We start from the raw sequence: 14,859 nt of genomic DNA, 5'->3' as shown, positions 1-14,859 counted from the left end.
AGCAGAGGGCTTTCCTGGCGGTCGCAGCTGGGCGCGCAAGGGAATGGTTTGGCTGGAGGCCGACCGATCGTGCAATTATTATTTTGATTCGTCTCGTCGTCAAACCTTCGGATGGGTATGCAAACCAAACCCCTGGCCGGGTGACCAGCAGCGCAGGGCGATGAATCTCCTGCGATCAATGAATGGTGAGAGTGTAGGGGAGTAGGTAATTACCGGCGGCATCCAGAGTCGATGCCTGCAGGTCTGGCGATGAGGTCGAGCGAGCGAGCGAGGGCGAGGAGTGAGTTGATCTGCCAGTGTCCGTGTCAGTCAACGTCGAAGCTGTCCTCGCGTTTCTGCCGGGCCGCTCAGCTTAGTTGCTCGTCCGCGCGCCCTAATTGGCTGGCTCCCCGTATCCGTCCTAGCGTGGTCTCGACAGCTTCGACAGTCTAGAGCCCGCTGTTGTTTTGCTGCATCGATTCGATATCAACATATGAACATATGGACATGCTGCTCTATCCCTTGGTCACTTCTCGCTAAGTGCCGCTGGGCGACCCCAAGTTGTCTTGGGAGCACGTGCCTCCAGTATCCCCCCCCGCATCGGATCAACTTGTGTTAAATGGTTTACGGCTTGCTGGTTACACACGACTGTTTTGCCTTTTGTGTTTTGTGTTTTTTTTGTGCTAGGGGGCGGGGTCATGGCTGTGGTACAATACAATACATGTAGATACCGATGCTTTGTCTCTGCTGCATTGCGTTTGCATGAGGCTGCGCATTCATTCGCCGTGCTCGGACCAGAATATTGGCATCTATCGTGAATATCATTCGTTGCTATTTGTAATATACATGTCCACGTCTACATGCTGTATTCCTCACCACGGCCGTCGACTGCTATACGACGAGTATGCCTCAGCGGCCTCGGAACGGAACTGAGAAGTATCATCATCCTCAAAGGGTGGAAACTCATGCCCTTCAAGGCGCTTGTACTGCGTGTAGTTGGCTTCGTTCTCGTCTTCCTTGTCTTCTTCTTCGCCGTCCAGCTCAATCTCATCCGGATCGAGCTCTCGGTCCTTGCCATAGAGAACTTCACACACCCCGCCCACTGGAATATCCATCACCGCATCTGTACCTTCAGCCCATAGTTCCTTCCATGATAATCCACCGCCTCTTTCGCTTACGGTACCTCCGCCTGCGCTGCCAGTGCTACCAGAGGCATAATGTCCATGCATCCGCCGATTATGAACAGCAGACATTGTTTGGCTAGTCGCCGATCCTGGCTTCATTTTCTCGCTGCCGCCCGGTCGTCGCCGCCCTTTACTGTCTATCACGGCAACGGTGGCGACTTCGTCGACGATATTTTCAACAGACGTCATCGGCAATGTAAGATATCCCGTGTTGTAGCTAGCCAGCGCGACATATATGTAGACTAGACCCATGACCAGCCAAGCAGGGATAGCAAGGGACCACCAACGATTAGGATAGTAGTAGATTCCGAGTTGGTGAAGAAAGGGAGATGGCAGGTAAGACCAGAGAAGATATATCACTACGCTTTGTTAGTCGTTTTTTATATGTGTAAGTAATGAGACATACAGAAAGCGAATGACGACGTCAAATACAGGGCAAATCCATAGTACTCGTATGTTGGCACTTTGGGACTTGCACGCGGCACAGTCGTCGCGATTCTCGCGGATTTGGCTACTGCAGCTTCAGTATCATTCGGTGTCTCTCCGTCAGAAGTATCGGGCGTTGTTGGTCTCGACGTTGTCGTCGAGAATGGTGGTCGCAATAACGATGTCAATGAGGGCGACGGAGGGAGTGGTGTGGGAGGTCTATTGTAGAATGGTGGTGCGAATGCGTGTGGTCCAGAGAGAGAGGTTGATGATTGCATGAAAGGGCGCTGCATGCCCACTGCATTACTATTATTATTAAATCCATTATTATCCTCGTTCTCCTCGCCATCTTCTTCGTCGTCATCATCATCATCATCGTCGTCGTCGTCCTCGTCGTCGTCCTCGTCGTTATCGTCGTCATCGTCACCAAGCTCCTCTCCCTCAGAATCAAGCGATTCACCTTCTATCCCGACGAGAGAGTCATGTTCAGCAAAATAGTGTGCTTGAAAATCTGTTTCATTGGAGGCGCGACCCTCGATTTCAATTGTTGGCGATATGACGTGATTATCCTCTGGATCCTGCGAGTCTGCTGACGTTCTGGTGGTGGTTACGCCTCCGAGCAAACGTGTGCTAGGAGATAGGGGGCCCGTGTATATTGTTGAATGGGTAGTTCCAGCACGGCTGCGCCGTGGAAGATCCTTCATATGCAGCGCATCGTCTTCATTGTCGGCGATCGTGGCCGTTGGTCCACCGACATGGTTATCATCTTCTAATGGGGGAAAGGGAGTGACGCTTTCGATTCCGGAGGATACAGAAAAATCATCGCTTCTGTGAGCCATTGCTTGCTGCTGTGTTATGATGTGGGCATTTTGTTGTTTCGATCATTGAATGACAGAAAATTGGCGTCTTAAAATTATGTTGAAATGATTAAGTATGCACATGTGTTCATGCAATATTGTGTCCAAATGTTATCGATATGAAGGGAATAGTATATTGCCCACCCTCACCGCCCAGTTCGTAGTATATGAGCGAATCAATGCCTCTCCTTAATCAATAAACTTATGACTGCCTTGCCAAAAAAAATTGAATTCTTTTTTCTGGCCTACTTCTTTTATTTGAACTTAGAGCACCCATTTTGTCATTGACGATAAATATATGTACATCAATAATGTACTCCATCTGTAATTATATGTAGCTAAAAATATGCTTTGGAGCCTGTGCCATTGACTGTTCTGAACACCAATGGATTAATTGAATCAATATTACAATTTGAAACTTAAAAATATTCATTGTATATTGAAGTGGGCCAAGTTTTCTAGGCATAAATTTGCTCCAATTCAGTATGATAGAATATAACTCACTATCATAGATGAATCACGATAGAATCATTCTTCTCCGAAGAGTCTCTTCTCCCCATGACCGCCGCATTCACCAGATGCATCCCATGCGAATGCTTTGGTCGAACAAACAACTGCGTCAAGATCTGCCACGCCCAAATAATGATAAACTTGATAAGAGCAACCCACGAGTGATTCCTTACAGTAATATCCTCGTAGGCAGCTTGAAAAGAATTGAGAGGTATGACTTCATGGCCTCGTCCACCATGTATATGCCCAAAAACAACCAACTTCGGCTTCACCCTCCATATCTCTTGCAATAACGATTTGCATCCTTTTCCGCCCTCGTCAAGATGTGCAGCGGGTGGACCGTGTGAAAGTAGAATATCAATGTCGTCAGGTATCCTGTGATTCCAGATACTCTTTATTGGGTCGTATTGAAATGCGAAATTGCCATACTTCGGTGTTTGTGGACTTCCGTACACTCTCAGCTTTCTATGGCCATCGTCACTTCTAATAGTATAAGAGCTGTCTTCTAGGTATATGACACTTCCCCACTGAAGATCCTGGCGGGTTTTGCCTGGTTTGCCGATTTCTCGGTAAGGATGAGTGTTGACGAAGGACTGATCGAGAATAAGGTCATGGTTCCCAGCAATCACAATTTTATGCTTGTGAGGCTGCAAATCGAGCCATTTAATTTGAGCTTGAATTTCGTCGAAGGTTCCATATTGACTGAGGTCACCTGCGTGGAGGAGGACATCACCATCGGGCAGCGATGGTTTGGAATTGTGGGTGTCTGAGATGCAGCAAATGGTGAATTTATCATTCCCTTCATCTTGATGTAAGGTTGATATGTGTGAATTCCATGAGTAAAGTCGTTTGGCAACATCTTGTACAATACTAAGTCTCTGTGGAATCTGAGCTCCCATGAATGGCCCGCTGATACTTCTGCTCCCCATGTTGATTGGTTGTCCAGATTACAGACTCCGAACCGAGTCAGACATCTCGGATTTGTTCAACGACTGTTTTTGAGATGCATTAAACCCTTCTAATGTTTAGAAACACTGGTGTCATATCTGAGGTTGCTGTCGACGGATATAGAATGTTTTCTAGTGTCGACTGTGAACTGACATGTCTTGACAAAGAAATCGCAGTTGACCACTTCCGCAGCCCTAAATCCAGCATCAGTACACGTGATTCGATGATACATTGTTCTAGGAACTAGACACGAGATATGATTAGATGAAGAAATCGTGATTATATGAAGCGAGGATGTTGACGTAAAAGGCGAACACTATAGTCAGTTTTTTCTAGAAACGAGGTTGTGTCTTTGGCAACAAGAACTGGTTTTCAATACGCTATAATACATAAATCATCTCTCATATAATAATAGGGTATAATACGGCAAATGCAAGATATTAGACGACCCTTTAAAGTCCAGTCTCAAAACACCAATTCTTCAACCTCCATTCCACAGTCCACGCACGTCTTCACGCTCATCCCTGTCTCTGGATTCTCTACCAACCGACCCCACTGATGTACATGTCGCTTCTTACCCCCTAGATCGTCACCAAAATTACCACCAGCAGGTCCCTGTCGATTTCGACGATAGGCTTCGACTCGGGTTCGTTTTTTGAGATCGGTCAGTTTTTGCTTAAACTTTTCCTCTCTTCGACGTTTCTTGTCTACCTCTCTTCGCTCGAATTCCGCATCGAGGGCTTCCGGTGAGCCCCATTTCTTCGGTGAGAACGCATATTCTTCCACTTGGAAGCGAAGATAGAGCATCATATCGTTCCACGTAGACTTGTGCGGGTTGGGCTTTTTAAGATGGGGAAGAAGCTCCTCATCTCGGAGTTCCGCTGACGAGAAAACAAATTAACTTATGGCTACAAGCCATCTCGAGTAGCACTTGGATAACTCACGGTCCGTCAATAGATAATCCTCCTTGGCCTCGGTCTTTGTTAACATGCTGTACTTTTCCGGAAACTTCTCCTTGCAAGCACTACAAACGCAGCACTTGAAAGCTTCTTCCCACTTGAAATCAATCTCCAAAGTACCGCACTCTCTACACCTCTTCTGAGTCGCCTCGTCATCAAACAGGCTTATCCCAGGCTCATAAGGACCTGTCTTGTTCCGTTTCAGATCCTCAATAAGTAATTTCCTCTCCCATTCCTTTTGCGTCATGTGTTCCGGCTTTTTCTCTTTCCCATCGTCCACGTGGAGCGCTTTGTTGTACGGGTCATCTTCCTGGGTTAAAAAGCCACCTTTTGTATCCGTCATTTTGCTGAATTCATATTCAACATATTTGGAGAAGGCGCGGGCAGGTTTGATGCTTTCTAGGGGTCGGTTGTTTGCGGCATCTCGCACCGTTGCGGGACCTTGAGAGGAGGTCATGGTATTGAACGATCGTTTCACGCCGGATATTTTGGGTTGTGATAACGATGCGGTGGTGGTTTTAGCTGCTGATTCAGACTCGCGCTGTTCGCGAAGAGCTTTTGCCTTCATGCGGTTGACTTCCTGTTCGCGAGCGGGGATTTGTAAGTGAACGAATGCTTTCAAGGCGAACTTGGATGCTCATACTATTCGGCGCAATTGTTCAGGTGTGAGAGGACCACGGGGAAGTTGGCCAGGCTGAACCTCCTCCGGAGGAGGCGGGGTTGAAGGCCTGTCGGTAACCATTCTGTGTGCTGATGATGAAGCGAAGAAAAAGACGTGACCCAGTTGAATCAAGGTACGGCAACAGATCTATTTCTATTGCACATGGCGGGCGAGATCGTTATCGCCCGCCACCTGTGGGTGCTGAGGCCTAGAAATCAACCAATCAACGGAACGGCCGCTAGATTGAGGACCCATTGGTCTAATATCTTAATTGCAGATATCTCATTGGCTTGAATTTGACGACATATTTGATGAGATCAGTTGCATTAAAGTGTTTTCTAACTATGTACTACAAACTCTGACTACGGAGGAGAATATCATGACCGCGCAGCATCTGCCTGCCACGCTCGCTTGAAGACCCCCGCAAGTCGGAGTGCTTCGACCGTATCCTTGGTCCTCAACTCCAAAAACCCTTCCAAGTCTTTCCAGAACTCTTCGGTCTGTAGAACCTGCTGCCCTCGTAATCCCTGAGCTGGAACCGACGCGAACGGCTCCGTCTCTACAACCTTTGCTGCTGCGCCAATTGGCGACTCCGTAGTTTCCGACTTGACAGAGGCCCCTCCCATAATCATAACGCCAAACTCGACTGTTTTGCCACCAGCGAGCACATCGGGTTCGGAATCTGACAAAATCTCGGCTAACGTCTTTTCTGAACTTCCGCCAATCGGCTTCTTCTTGTATAGAATCTTTATTTTGTCGGCTGGGGGTGGTTTCCCATCGCCAGCGACGACGCGGCCACGCACAGCTTCGCGTAGGTCGTGAATCGTTGTCGTTGTGAGGGGGGCATTATCGACGGAGAATTCGAGGACTGGATTTCGCGCAGATTTTAATTGCACATTGATTGATTTCGCAGAGCCTGGAGCAGCGGCTATCTTAATCTTCTTGGCCATTGGAGGATGCGGGGGTTGAAGACGGGGTAGTGTATACTATAGAAGAGCATTAGAGGGGCGGTTGTCACCAAAAAAAGACGACCAAAGAGCGGAGACTGCGCTCAATGGAATAAGGACAAAGAGGGCTACTCACAGGCACAGGTAGTCTTATGTCCTCTGGAGGGACGGCATAGTCGTAGGATAGCCTAATTGGCTTGGAGTCGACATCCTGAAGGAAGCTCTTGGTAAACGAAAGTTCTGTCATGATGGCGCGCTTTGTAGGACAGTCCTCTGAACAATTATCGAAGAAATAGAGACCGAACGAAGCAGAATTAGAGGGTTATCACTGCCGCTCGGGGTGTTCAGGCTGTTGGCTTGTGGGGAGCTGTTTCCTCTTCACCGCCTGTTGTGGGGCCATTCTGCCAAATTTCACCGCTTCACTCAGGAAAAAAAAATATCGGCACCAGCGAGGCCGATATCTGCGTTCAACACCAACACACCAATAACAAATCGGGCGAGCCAACTCGTCAGAAATTGCAAATATGGGTGTCGGTCGCCGTATGAAAAAGCAGGGGCCTCCTCCTCCATTGGACGAGGCTACTATCTCAATGATCAAGAAGCGAAAAGCCGCTGAGGCCGACGCTAAAGCAGAGGGCGGAAAAAAGCGTCGGAAAGCAGAAGTCGAGCCGGCCCAAGGAAACAAAAAGCTCAAGACCAAGGTCAATGGTGCGGCTGTAAATGGCAAGGAGAAGAAACTCAATGGCGCTTCCGTGCCTGCGAAGGTTTCGAAAGCTGAAAAGAAAAAGAAGACTGTGCAAAAGCCAATAGTACCCGAACCTGAATCAGAAGATGAGGATGACGATGGCTGGGGAAGCGGTAGTGCGCCTGACTTGGACGACTTGATGGCCGACGAATTTGGTGATCTGGATGGAGTCAGCGATGGATCTGAGAATAGTATGTTGGAGAAGGATGATGATGATGAAGACGATAATGTGGAGAAATTCGACGAGGGATCTGTATTTGACTCCGACGAGGAAGACCACCCTCGCGAAAAAATGTTTTCAGACGATGACGAGTCTGATGCGGAGGAAAAGCTTACAGCAGCAAACATCGAGGGCCTTTCACGAAAGCTTGACGAACAGCGCGAATTAGAGGAGGAAGAAGCAAGGCAGGAAATGCAGGACTCGGCGATGCAAACTAACATTGCTGGCGAGCGTCCTGATATATTTGGTGATGTCGACTCGGCCGCCAAGGCAGGAGTTGCTCCCAGCATGCAACTTCTCCGGACAAGAATCACGGATACCCTTCGAGTGCTTGGTGACATGAAATCCCTCGGCCAGCCCGATAAGTCCCGAGCAGACTACATGCAGCTTCTCCTAGACGACTTTTGCACATATTACGGATATAACTCACATTTGGCTGAGAAGCTGATGTCGCTGTTCACCCCCATGGAAGCATTCGCCTTTTTCGAAGCAAATGAGGCACCCCGTCCTGTAGTCATCCGTACCAACACCCTGCGCACCAATCGACGTACTCTTGCTCAAGCCTTGATAAATAGAGGTGTTGTCTTGGAACCAGTTGGGAAGTGGTCAAAGGTTGGCTTGCAGGTCTTCGAGTCGGCAGTTCCTCTCGGTGCTACACCTGAATACCTCGCTGGCCATTACATTCTACAAGCCGCATCATCCTTCTTGCCCGTCATGGCTCTCGCTCCCCAGCCTGGTGAACGCATTCTCGATATGGCTTCGGCTCCAGGTGGTAAAACCACATACATCTCCGCTCTCATGCGCAATACCGGTGTTGTCCTAGCCAATGATGCTAGTAAGCCTCGTGCTAAGGGTCTGATTGGTAACATTCATCGTCTCGGGTGCCAGAACGTGATTGTGTGCAATTACGATGCTCGGGAAGCTTTCCCTAAAATTCTTGGAGGATTCGATCGCATTCTTCTTGACGCTCCCTGCACCGGAACAGGAGTTATTTCCAAAGACCCTAGCGTCAAAACGAACAAAACTGAGCGCGATTTCCTCGCTATCCCGCACATGCAGAAACAGCTTCTTCTCGCAGCCATCGACTCGACAGATCATCACTCCAAGACTGGAGGCTACATTGTATATTCCACATGCAGTGTTACCGTCGAAGAGAACGAGCAAGTTGTGCAATACGTTCTGCGTAAACGCCCGAATGTTAAACTCGTGGACACTGGTCTAGGTAGCTTTGGGTCTGAAGGATTCATAAGCTACATGGGCAAGAAATTCGACGAGAAGATGCGTCTAACCAGGCGTTACTTCCCTCACCGAGAGAACGTGGATGGCTTTTTCGTTTGCAAGTTGAAGAAGACTGGTCCTAGCCCTGCTGGAAAGACTGATAATGCAGTGGCGAATGGGGCTGCTACGAATGGCTCAAAGGCGGACTCGACAAATGCTGGCGAGAGTGAGGAAGAAGTTATTGACAAGACGCCTATAACAGACGAAGATGGCCTTCTTGGCGAGGAAGATAATTTCGGCCCTTTCAACGAAGATGAAGACGCTGAGCTTATCGCTCGCGGTGAGCGCAATCGCCTGAGGAGAAAGGGTCTCAACCCTAAGGCGGTGCTTGGAAAACAAACAAAAAAAGCTGACAAAAGGGATGATCAAGCTCCTTCTGCTTCTGCAAAAGAGGATGGCTCTGCCGAAGAAGCGAAATCTACAGTAAAGAACTCGAAGAAGAGCAAGAAAGAAAAGGAGAAAAATAAAACAGATTCCCAACCAACACAGTCCAATTCGGAACCTTCTACGTCAAGTCCAGGATCAAAGAAAGCCAAGAAGGGCAAGAAAGGGCCGAAATAGACGAGGACAGCTATTGAGGTTATAGACAATTAGCAACGTTAATTTAACCCGTCTTGATCACTTCGTCTTCTATGTTTTTGTGGCATTGAACTGGGCGTTTTGTTTTGTGAAAAGTTATTTTATTGTATATTTTGTGGCTAGATACTTTATATGCAAAGCATGCATCAATTGATAAATTGACATCATTTATCTTAAACCCGTATCACATGAACAAATGGAACTGATGTATTTACACTATAGTTGATTAATTGAACATGAACTCAGGAGAGAAATTTAAAGCATAGCCTTGGGGAATCCCTTAACGGCCTGTCTGACGCCCAAATCTGCCAAGATCTCCTCTGTGCCACCGAGGATGGCATCGAATTTGTAGCCCCGGTTAAAGTTCTCAATGATCTTACCCATACCTGATTGAGTCAATCCTCGACCACCAAAGATGTTGGTTGCAGCACTGGCAATTTCACCGGCGGATTGGGTGGAGTAAGATTTGATGAGAGCAATCGGGCCAGCAAGGTGCTTGGCTTGTTCGGCGTAAGTCATTTGACACATCTGGTAGGTGATTGCTTCGAGCCAGGCTTGGTTTGCTTCAACGTGGGAGATCATCTTGGCCAGTCTTGTGTATTGCTTGTTAGCATTTATAAGAAACCAAAGACTAGGGGAAGGTAGCTTACTTTTGGCGAATGGCGGGTTGTTCAATGAGGGGTTTCTTGAAGACAATGCGCTGGTTGCACCATTTCAGGCACTCCTCAACAATGAGACGAGAAAAGCGGATGACGCCAGCGGCCATCATGAAACGCTCGTGGTTGAAATTGCTCATGATAACTGCAAAGCCCTTATCTTCCTCGCCTAGTAGATTTTCGATGGGTACTTTGACATTTTCGAACTGGACGAAGGCCGTGGCCGCGGTGGTGGAGTAAGATGTCTTGATCTGTGTCGTGTCTACACCTTCGCCACGAGGGATGAGAAGAACTGAGAATCCCTTCTTGGTGCGACATCCGGTAACAAAGTAGTCGGCGAACATGCCGTTTGTGATCCATTTCTTGGTTCCGTTAACGATATAGTATTTTCCGTCGGGTGTCTTCTCGGCAGTCGTACGGAGTCCCGCGACGTCAGAACCCGCAAAAGCTTCTGTAATGGCAAGGCACATCTTTTTCTTGCCTGAAAGAACTTCTTCCATCAATTGATCCTTCAATGGTTTGTTCCTGAGCCACTGTTTCACCGCTGTCAAACTGATAGCCATGCCGGCCATGTTTCCGTCTTGGTAGCCTGAAGATTTCCAAGTTAGATTGTGTCAAATATGTAGCAAAACGACAAGATCATACCTCGTGCGCCGGCGCGAACCATCTCCTGGGAGGCAATCAAGTCATGAAAAGCGTCAAACTCCTTGCCATCAACTACGCCGCCCAGCAATTTCCTGTTGTGCAAGTGCTCTCCCGGGCCCAATCGCATGGCCAAGATGTTGGTCTCGGCCATGCGGTCAATCAGCTCTTGACTGATATAAGTGCCATCCTTTTCCTTAGCCTGGGCCTCCGGGGTAATATATTGGTCGGTAAATTCGCGGAATGCTTTCTGCAGGCGGCGATGGCTGTCTTTGAAATACGGGCTGCTAAACTCGGGTCGTAGCCAGAGAGGCTCTGCATACGGTACGGGGCTCAGGTCGCCTGGTTTCTGCTCGATGACTTCTGGCTTCTCGCCTTCCAAGGTGCCAATGCACAGGTCCTTGTATTTGGTTAGGACTTCTTGGCGATGTAGCTGGTAGAAATCGACAGTGGCGTCCTTGCCGGCTACTTGGGCGAGAACAACGCTGCCACCGGGGTGAGCGTCTACAAAGTCCGACACATCGTAGACCTTGTGGTCGATGATCACCCAGAGGTCTTCTGTAGTGTTGTGCTTGGCCACCTCAGCACGTGTCAACGAGGAATGCGGCATGGTGAAAAGTGGAGTAAATGACAATGCGCTTTTGCTGGAGAATGTGTAGGTGATACCAGACCAAGCATACAAGAATAGGAGACAGGTGACAGGAGACAGAGACACTAGTTAAGAGAAAGAGAAAACACTGTGCTGTGTCTTCAGATGGGACGCAGCAACATTGAAGACTGGGCCGAATAACGCTGACACAACCGGCAGCCGAGGCTCATCGTAAATGGAAATACCCGGCGTCCCATTGGCCCGTGCGTGTCAGTCCCACATGCTGCGTCTGGGGCTGCAGATCGTTTGGATAGTAAGTTTACGTAACTTTGGTCAATTGACAGTAATACGTAATTACGCCACATCTTAGTCATCATCAATAAAATGGGGTAAATCAGCCAATAAACTAATGATATACATATATATTAAGCATGTGGTTGAAAAATTTGCAAACTCTATACGTCAATTTATATTTCATCGGCTTAATTTACAGTAAATTTACATTACACCTTATTTTTTTCACTTACACCCACCCTACAGATCGTCATTCTTTACTACTCAATACTACTACTGCTACTACTCTTTCTGCGATATAATGCACCGGCCGACCTTTTTTATATACTAGGGCAGCGTATTACGGCACTGACTTGTCTTTGGAAGTGAGCGGTAGCGTTATGATATTCCGCGATACTCATCCCATGTGGTCTCGGCCTGGTTTCCAAGTATTCATCATGGCAGTATCTGGCATTGGAGGGAGACACCAGAGGAATGATTGCTATGACATGTGTCATTTTTCCACTGGATTTATGCCATGACTACTCTACCCCGGGATCATCACACTGTACATGTTTCATTCCATGGAAGTCCTCACGACTGTCCCTATCCGACACAGAGAAGCCCACCGAATTAACCGACATGCTTGATCCCATAAACACGCTGAGCAACCAGTCAGCAGAGAACCAGCTTGACAACATCATTGACTCCTACGACCAACGACCTGATAGGACTATCCCCGATCCAGACTCACCCTCTGGTGAAGAGCCGACTCTCTTGGTCGAAGATATTCTCAAACAAGATGAGGCGCGTAGCTTTTATTTTGACTTTGAAGAGTCCGACCAAGACGATGCCAAAAGTGCCTCGAGCCAATATTCTCGATCCATTCATGATCGCTTAAGGTCCAGCTCAAAAGTAACTGAGCAAGCTCAATTGAATGGCCTCCCAGCCGTGCCGCCACTTCCAAGTAATTTTGCACCACCAAACTTCTCGATCAGACCACTGGCACTGCAACACCTCAATTACAGGGTCTCTGACGTTACTTCTTTCAGCTCTTCTTTCACCTTCAAGCAATGTAAAGCATGCAAACATATAAAAGAGGCAAACGAGGTAGTACGGTTTCATTGCTCTGACGAATACTGCCATAACTGCGCCAGTAACCTCCTTTTGAAATCTACTCTTCGGACAGTATTCACCCCGCCGCACTGCTGTGGCCAGGAGATATCGCTGCCTTTATTCCAGCCCTGCATTGACAAAGAAACAGAGTTATATCTAAGAGGAAAGTATATGGAGTATCATGGCAAAAATAGGACAGAGAGTGCATGTGCCGTTAAGGGAAATGAAGAATTGGAGCCCTCTCAAGTTATAAGAAGGAACCAGAATATTACCGAGCAGGAAAGATGGCAGCAATGCCATATCTGTCATCGACTAATTGAGTGTAAATATTGCCGCAGCTATAGCTGCAGTCGCACCTTGTAAGTTGACGCTCGGAGCTCTCCTACGATGTTCCACTGACTGGAGACATTGGTAGGCGGTTTTATACCCTGGGTAAGACTAGTATAGACTGCTTCGGAGATGATCAGGAAAGCACACCGGGAAACAATGACGAATGTCAACACGGCGGAGCATGGTATAGAGTACATACCAGCCATATATGCGATGTGTGCTCTACTCAGTCAAAATTAGGGCTCTGTCAGTGTCATCGTTGCGGGAGTGCGATGTGCACCGAGTGTCGACGGCGGAAGATAGGCATCTTGAAGTGCATTATCATGCCATGTTTGCCCAGCTGGGCGAGGCTCTAGTCATTATTAATAGTGTTAATATTTAGAGTTATTGCATCGAATTTTCACAGACTCAACATATAGAATGCACTGATCATAATGACAAAACCACAACCACGAACTCGGAATTGTAATATTTTCATGTTTCAGTTTTACTTCACTGGGGAAACAACTCTTTCTTCCCTCAAGGACCAAGAAAAAGAACCTCAGCAAAATGGAAGCCGAAAAGGGAGCTCTTGCCCACCCACCTTCATATACTGAAGTCACTAACACTTCGATTTTCGAGCAGTGGAAGGAAACTGAAAGCAAGCTAGTTGCCCTCCTGGTATTCGATAGAAAAAGCCGGCGAATGTTATAGGATTCAAAATAATCACAGTTTTGCTAACCTCTTCCCAGATTCTTCGCACGAAAATAGCATCTCTTTTGCTAATGGCTATGGCCGAAACTATGGCCAGAAGCAATTTGAAGGCGTTCCATACTGGTTGGATCTTCCAATGAAAAAGCAAGACGAAAAGTGCCAATTTTCCCGCTCTACGGCCTCTCAATTAGAAGGCAAGAGCTCCAGCAGCTCAAAAGAAAAGACCCTCTGTGCTGGCTGCAATACTGCCAAGAATGACTTTGAAATAGTCCGGGTTCGCTGCGGACATTCTATTGTCGCAAATGCGTAACGCAGCTAGTCAATCGGTCCTTGTTCGACGAAACCAAATTTCCAACCAAGTGTTGTAGATTGGCTTTGCAGACTCAAGACATCGAATCCTTGGTTAATGAGCTTACTGCGCACACCTATCGGTTGACATGTATTGAACACAACGACAAAAATCCCACCTACTGTTCAAAAGGTACATGCTCCAGATATGTGCTTTCAGAGTACATCAAGGGTAAAACCGCCCTATGTCAAGAGTGTGATATGGAGACATGCATCCTTTGCAAGTCTGCAGCACATGCTGAGAAAGAATGCCCTGGAAATGGAGACTTTCGGGAAATCCTAGCCTTGGCAAAAGAGAAAGGGTGGAAGCAGTGTTTTAATTGTCGCCGATTAGTAGAACGAATTGGTTGCTGGGATGACATTAAGTAAGCATATTTCTAGATTTTCTTTTGGGAAAGGACTGACAATGATCATACGTATAGGTGCCCCTGTGGTGCAAGATTTTGCTATGGATGCGAATTGGATTGGTACAGATGCAAATGCGAAAGACAGCGCTACTCGAACCAAGTTGTTCCCATCAAGCCGCGCAGGAGACCGTGTCTACTTGGTAGAGGTGAGTCTAAGCCGCCTTGCATAAGGGGAAAATAAACTTATTCGTACATAAAATAGCTTTGTTGAAATTGTTTGGCTTCAGCCAGTTGTCCAAGAAGTCAGCATAAAAGGACCGAGTTACTCTTCCGTCTAAAGTGGAGGTTGAAATATTCAGTTGATTTTCGATTTATTGTTTAATACCGGTTCTTGGGCACTTAGGAGATGTCACCTCTTTGCAAGTTCAGAATTTATATTGAGTCTTTCTAGAGTATTTGTTTGCTTAATCCGTTGTATGAAATTGATACCTAGAATCAATGGACTAAACAACGTGTGGCTAAGTAGAATATGACCCTAACTTCAATTTTGTTTGAAACAATCAACTCTTCCC

General features: G+C 47.3%; 8 protein-coding genes across 8 annotated transcripts; 3 read left to right on the top strand and 5 right to left on the bottom strand.

The window, feature by feature from the left end:
• Nucleotides 1-452: 452 nt before the first annotated feature.
• BGW36DRAFT_379543 (PIG-P-domain-containing protein) lies at nt 453-2,533 on the bottom strand. Its single transcript, XM_046216220.1, has 2 exons — nt 1,570-2,533; nt 453-1,522 (listed from the first exon to the last, which is right to left on the bottom strand). Exons 1-2 carry the CDS (start codon nt 2,426-2,428, stop codon nt 852-854), a joined length of 1,530 nt encoding a protein of 509 aa, XP_046072531.1. The 5' UTR covers nt 2,429-2,533; the 3' UTR covers nt 453-851.
• A 419-nt stretch (nt 2,534-2,952) lies between these two features.
• On the bottom strand, nt 2,953-3,855 carry BGW36DRAFT_397465 (putative phosphoesterase; the record flags this gene model as incomplete). Its single annotated transcript, XM_046218303.1, has 1 exon — nt 2,953-3,855. The coding sequence occupies one exon, from the start codon at nt 3,853-3,855 to the stop codon at nt 2,953-2,955; it is 903 nt and encodes a 300-aa protein (XP_046072530.1).
• Nucleotides 3,856-4,217: 362 nt separating this feature from the next.
• Nucleotides 4,218-5,658, bottom strand: BGW36DRAFT_379539 (DNA repair protein rad14). Its single transcript, XM_046216219.1, has 3 exons — nt 5,507-5,658; nt 4,849-5,443; nt 4,218-4,785 (listed from the first exon to the last, which is right to left on the bottom strand). The coding sequence occupies exons 1-3, from the start codon at nt 5,603-5,605 to the stop codon at nt 4,370-4,372; spliced, it is 1,110 nt and encodes a 369-aa protein (XP_046072529.1). The 5' UTR covers nt 5,606-5,658; the 3' UTR covers nt 4,218-4,369.
• A 243-nt stretch (nt 5,659-5,901) lies between these two features.
• On the bottom strand, nt 5,902-6,718 carry BGW36DRAFT_295272 (cell-cycle control medial ring component; the record flags this gene model as incomplete). The annotated part of the gene is made up of 2 exons (XM_046211165.1): nt 5,902-6,510; nt 6,608-6,718. 2 exons carry the CDS (start codon nt 6,716-6,718, stop codon nt 5,902-5,904), a joined length of 720 nt encoding a protein of 239 aa, XP_046072528.1.
• Nucleotides 6,719-6,925: 207 nt separating this feature from the next.
• BGW36DRAFT_379536 (putative nucleolar RNA methyltransferase) lies at nt 6,926-9,457 on the top strand. Its single transcript, XM_046216218.1, has one exon. The coding sequence runs from the start codon at nt 6,996-6,998 to the stop codon at nt 9,273-9,275; it is 2,280 nt and encodes a 759-aa protein (XP_046072527.1). The 5' UTR covers nt 6,926-6,995; the 3' UTR covers nt 9,276-9,457.
• On the bottom strand, nt 9,458-11,374 carry BGW36DRAFT_379535 (acyl-CoA dehydrogenase family protein). Its single transcript, XM_046216217.1, has 3 exons — nt 10,595-11,374; nt 9,944-10,538; nt 9,458-9,885 (listed from the first exon to the last, which is right to left on the bottom strand). Exons 1-3 carry the CDS (start codon nt 11,199-11,201, stop codon nt 9,549-9,551), a joined length of 1,539 nt encoding a protein of 512 aa, XP_046072526.1. The 5' UTR covers nt 11,202-11,374; the 3' UTR covers nt 9,458-9,548.
• Nucleotides 11,375-11,948: 574 nt separating this feature from the next.
• Nucleotides 11,949-12,932, top strand: BGW36DRAFT_450569 (uncharacterized protein; the record flags this gene model as incomplete). Its single annotated transcript, XM_046221804.1, has 1 exon — nt 11,949-12,932. One exon carries the CDS (start codon nt 11,949-11,951, stop codon nt 12,930-12,932), a length of 984 nt encoding a protein of 327 aa, XP_046072525.1.
• A 516-nt stretch (nt 12,933-13,448) lies between these two features.
• BGW36DRAFT_359598 (uncharacterized protein) lies at nt 13,449-14,309 on the top strand (the record flags this gene model as incomplete). The annotated part of the gene is made up of 3 exons (XM_046214090.1): nt 13,449-13,585; nt 13,611-13,866; nt 13,908-14,309. The coding sequence occupies 3 exons, from the start codon at nt 13,449-13,451 to the stop codon at nt 14,307-14,309; spliced, it is 795 nt and encodes a 264-aa protein (XP_046072524.1).
• Nucleotides 14,310-14,859: the final 550 nt, after the last annotated feature.

Source organism: Talaromyces proteolyticus (genome assembly GCF_021365285.1).
Source record: "Talaromyces proteolyticus strain PMI_201 chromosome Unknown BGW36scaffold_6, whole genome shotgun sequence".
NCBI lineage: Eukaryota > Fungi > Ascomycota > Eurotiomycetes > Eurotiales > Trichocomaceae > Talaromyces > Talaromyces proteolyticus.
The sequence above is the reverse complement of the archived record's forward strand: the minus strand, read 5'-3'. Positions and strand labels throughout refer to the sequence as shown.

Coding starts and splice junctions, on each gene's coding strand:
- BGW36DRAFT_379543 (XM_046216220.1), bottom strand. CDS start 2,428: ATGGCTCACAGAAGCGATGATTTTTCTGTATCCTCCGGAATCGAAAGC. Junction 1,523..1,569: donor GACGTCGTCATTCGCTTTCT/GTATGTCTCATT, acceptor AACAAAGCGTAG/TGATATATCTTCTCTGGTCT.
- BGW36DRAFT_379539 (XM_046216219.1), bottom strand. CDS start 5,605: ATGGTTACCGACAGGCCTTCAACCCCGCCTCCTCCGGAGGAGGTTCAG. Junction 5,444..5,506: donor CTGAACAATTGCGCCGAATA/GTATGAGCATCC, acceptor GCTCGCGAACAG/GAAGTCAACCGCATGAAGGC. Junction 4,786..4,848: donor GGATTATCTATTGACGGACC/GTGAGTTATCCA, acceptor TTTTCTCGTCAG/CGGAACTCCGAGATGAGGAG.
- BGW36DRAFT_379536 (XM_046216218.1), top strand. CDS start 6,996: ATGGGTGTCGGTCGCCGTATGAAAAAGCAGGGGCCTCCTCCTCCATTG.
- BGW36DRAFT_379535 (XM_046216217.1), bottom strand. CDS start 11,201: ATGCCGCATTCCTCGTTGACACGTGCTGAGGTGGCCAAGCACAACACT. Junction 10,539..10,594: donor GGTTCGCGCCGGCGCACGAG/GTATGATCTTGT, acceptor GGAAATCTTCAG/GCTACCAAGACGGAAACATG. Junction 9,886..9,943: donor CAACCCGCCATTCGCCAAAA/GTAAGCTACCTT, acceptor GCAATACACAAG/ACTGGCCAAGATGATCTCCC.